At 39.3% G+C, this 4,036-nt stretch overlaps 1 protein-coding gene across 4 annotated transcripts; it reads left to right on the top strand.

The window, feature by feature from the left end:
- Positions 1–359: 359 nt before the first annotated feature.
- Positions 360–3,640, top strand: LOC137707966 (calcium-dependent mitochondrial ATP-magnesium/phosphate carrier protein 2). Of its 4 annotated transcripts, none has more exons than XM_068446919.2 (5): positions 360–832; positions 1,114–1,574; positions 1,922–2,710; positions 2,853–2,943; positions 3,050–3,640. In XM_068446919.2, exons 2-5 carry the CDS (start codon positions 1,139–1,141, stop codon positions 3,225–3,227), a joined length of 1,494 nt encoding a protein of 497 aa, XP_068303020.1. In that variant the 5' UTR covers positions 360–832; positions 1,114–1,138; the 3' UTR covers positions 3,228–3,640. The 4 variants fall into 4 exon arrangements, with proteins under 4 accessions (XP_068303020.1, XP_068303021.1, XP_068303022.1 ...); XM_068446920.2 differs by having other exon boundaries at positions 1,110–1,574; XM_068446921.2 differs by having other exon boundaries at positions 417–832; positions 2,853–2,929.
- The last annotated feature ends 396 nt before the right edge of the window (positions 3,641–4,036 follow it).

Below are 4,036 nucleotides of genomic sequence, written 5' to 3'. Positions count from 1 at the left end.
GATGCATGTTTTTGTTGATTATGCTGCTTACTCTTGGAAATTAATATATATATATATATTATAGAATCATGAACATGATGTAAATGTGCTTTGCTTAATTGTCATTTCTGGTATGTTTCTGCCTGTACGTGCGACTACATTACAAACGCGATGTATTCAATATAAACGCTTGAAAATATCATCGTTTATCACGGCTCATTAAAAAGTAAAAACCTACCGTGCATATTGAGTCAAGTGCGAAATGATTTGGGTTGGGTCCAGACGGTGATGATTTGGGCCGTTGGACGGGCCTCATGTTGAAGATTCGGAGGCTAGAATCCTCCATTTTTAAAGCGGAGTGGGGGCGCAAAACTTACGCTACAGTTGGACGCCAGCTCAATAGGCCCCCTTAAATAATTCTTTTTTTCAGGAAAAACATATAGAAGAAATCCAACATCCTCACGCTGCGTCTGCGTCTGCACTTGCGACTTGCAACCTCTTTTTCTGTTCTTCGTCCGATTGGATTGATTACAATCATATTTTTAAATTTTTTTTTATTGATTATTATTTACTGATATTTTGGATAGTGAAAAAGAAAAGTAGAATTATAGAGTACACAGAACATATCATATATACACAACAAAAAAAAATAAAAAATCAAATCGTAGGATGATATCTGAGGTGTGTGATGGGGATGGGGATTGGCAGCTTCTTCTTCTTGTATCCTGATGATTTCTGACGATCCCCGACGACCATCTCAACTGTGAAGAGGAGGAGGAGGAGCAATGGCCGATTACGCACCTTCGACCTGGCTTTTCATTTGCTGCATTCGAAATTCGACTCCGTCCACTCGGTAATTCTCACTTCTCACTCATCCTTAATCTTCCTCTTGATTGTAATGTAATTTTTTAACTCTTCAATTCCAGAAAATTCGCATTTGGTGCCACTTCTCAGATTTAAGTAAATAGAATGCAATAATTGATTTGAGTAAATACAACAGAATAGAATACTTGTTTTTGTATATCATCAATTCATCATACGATCTCTCTCTCTCTCTCTCTCTCTCTCTCTCTCTCTCTCTCTCCCTCTCTATATATATATATAGATTGATTAAGTTTCCTTTCCATTAGACAGAGTGAGAGAGATTGATTAAGTTATTATGCCAATGGAGGAGGACGCAATGCCAAGCAACAACCAAAAGCCAGGCCGAATAAGAAATGCCTGCAATCCCGTTAAGAAAACCGGGCCTGTGTCCATGGATCACGTGCTTTTGGCCCTGGGAGAGACCAAGGAGCAGAGGGAGCTCAGAATCCGCACTCTCTTTAACTTCTTTGACACCGCAAATGTTGGTTATTTGGACTATGCCCACATTGAAGCCGGCCTCTCTGCCCTCGACATACCCTCCCAGTACAAGTATGCCAATGATTTGTTGAATGTCTGCGATGCGAATCAAGATGGCCGTGTCGACTACCAAGATTTTAAGCGCTACATGGACGATAAAGAGCTTGAGCTCTATCGCATCTTTCAAGCAATAGATGTCGAACATAATGGTTGCATTCTGCCTGAAGAGCTCTGGGATGCACTTGTAAGGGCAGGTATCTCCATATAACCAACTCTACTACTGCTAGCACTGCAACTAATGCTGCTGCTCTTTTTCATTTTTACTATATCTCCCTTCCCTCATACTTTCATGTCTACTCCTTTCGTTCTTTCTCATCTCCTTGTACGATCATTGTGCTTTCATTCTTGAATGTTTCAAAGATGTCAACACAAGCCTGTAAATCGCCTCAATCTTTTTCTTTTTTTGTATAATCATTCTGTAAATGTTTGTTTTCATGTTCGTATCCCATTAACACTTCAAAATATCTCTCTTATCACAAAAATGGCTTTCCTTTACTGGATTGTGTTCCTTCTATAAGCCACATCAGCCCCTCTTTTGCAGGGATTGAAATTGATGACGAGGAACTTGCACTTTTTGTTGAGCGCGTTGATAAGGATAATAATGGTGTTATAACATTTGAAGAATGGAGAGATTTTCTTCTACTTTACCCTCAGGAGGCAACCATTGAGAATATTTATCATTATTTGGAAAGGGTATGCCTTGTTGATATTGGGGAGCAGACTGTTGTCCCAGGGGTCACCGGTAAGCACGTCCATGCTAGTAGATATTTGATTGCTGGAGCTGTAGCAGGGGCAACATCACGTACAGCTACCGCTCCTCTTGATCGTTTAAAGGTTATTTTGCAAGTACAAACAAAACGAGCTCGAATTATGCCAGCAGTAAAGGATATATGGAGAGAAGGGGGCTTATTGGGCTTTTTTCGTGGCAATGGATTAAATGTCTTGAAGGTGGCTCCTGAAAGCGCCATCAGGTTCTACACTTATGAAATGCTGAAAAGATTTATTGTCCATGCTAATGGTGAAGAAGATAAGGCTACTGTCAGCACTGCAACTCGCCTTGTTTCTGGTGGCTTAGCAGGTGCTGTGGCACAAACTGTGGTATATCCCATGGATCTTGTTAAGACACGAATCCAAACTTATACTGGCGAAGGCAGGAGAATTCCAAGTCTTAGAACTCTGTCTAGAGATATATGGGTTCAGGAGGGACCCCGGGCATTTTATAAGGGTGTTGTTCCATCTTTGCTTGGGATTGTCCCTTATGCTGGCATTGATCTTGCTGCTTATGAAACAATGAAAGATATGTCCAAGAAATATATTGTGCATGAAGGGGGTAAGGACTTCGTTTGCAAATTTGTTCACTTGTCCTCATCATTTTTAGGCACTAATTTATTGTGTTTTGCCCCAATTCTGCCACTATATTATATGTTGTAAGTTTTTTTTTTTTTCTTTTTTGTTCTGATTGTTTTTAACAGAACCTGGTGCTCTTGTACAATTGGGATGCGGGACAGTATCAGGAGCTCTTGGTGCAACTTGTGTTTATCCGTTACAGGTTGTCAGGACAAGGTGCATTATGGAAATATCGATATCTTGTTGAAATGATTTTTATGATATTTTGTAACTTTAAAGTCAGTGTCTTTAAACTGACGGTAATTTTTCTACGTGTTTTCAGAATGCAAGCGCACACTGAATATATGGGAATGGGTGATGTATTCAGGAGAACCTTCCAACATGAAGGGTTAAGAGGATTCTACAAAGGAATATTTCCTAATCTTCTTAAAGTAGTTCCATCTGCAAGCATTACTTATATGGTTTATGAGTCCATGAAAAAGAGTTTGGATCTGGGATAAAAGAATTATGCAGCTCCAAACAATGACCACCAAGTAAGTTGCTGATTATAAAGTTGGCAATGATATCATGGTGAATGAATATTTTGAATAAGGTTCCCAACTGAATAGATCAAATCATTTTTTTTAGTCATACACTCGTAGCATAAATAATAGTGCTAGGCATTAGGTTGCGTGAAAGGGCAAAATTGGCTTGCCCGTACAGTTGGGTGTCCCAAAACTTGTATTAAGCCTTTTATGCAATGGGGCAGTGTTGTTTTGTACCACCCCACCCCAAACGCAGTATGTAGTTTGAGCATAACTTTATATCTCTGGTAAAACCATTTTTGGCCATGTTATGTAAAACTTTGGGTCGATTGGATAATTTGAAGACCGGTGCCATGGTAGGTTTAAGAAGCCGTCTGTGCCGTTTCACAGTTTCATTGATCAAATTGGTTGAGGAGCACTAGTTTTGATGGCTCATTGTTTCCTATCAATTTTCGTTATTTCTGCTTGTGTTCTTTCTTCTATCCTCCGAATACGTGTTAGGGGAACGATCTGTTTCTTTATTTTTGTTGGCTTTTAAGTAGGCTCTGTCTGGAGCCTTTCTTCTGTTTAGTTGTGTGTGCTTTGTGTTCTATAGGTAGCAACTGTGACCATTTCATTTATATGTTTATAGATTGATACAATGCAAGATACTGTGCTCGCTCTCTAATGAGTGTCTTGAATTCGAAATGAATATAATCGTCTTATGTTCTTTAGTCTCTGTATTTTGGGAGCTCCTTCGCACTTGCTTCCTTCCAAACCAACGTCTTATCTTAAATATAAGCAAA

Source organism: Pyrus communis, chromosome 17 (assembly GCF_041283825.1).
Source record: "Pyrus communis isolate YQ-2024b chromosome 17, ASM4128382v1, whole genome shotgun sequence".
Taxonomy (NCBI): Eukaryota; Viridiplantae; Streptophyta; class Magnoliopsida; order Rosales; family Rosaceae; genus Pyrus; species Pyrus communis.
The sequence above is the reverse complement of the archived record's forward strand: the minus strand, read 5'-3'. Positions and strand labels throughout refer to the sequence as shown.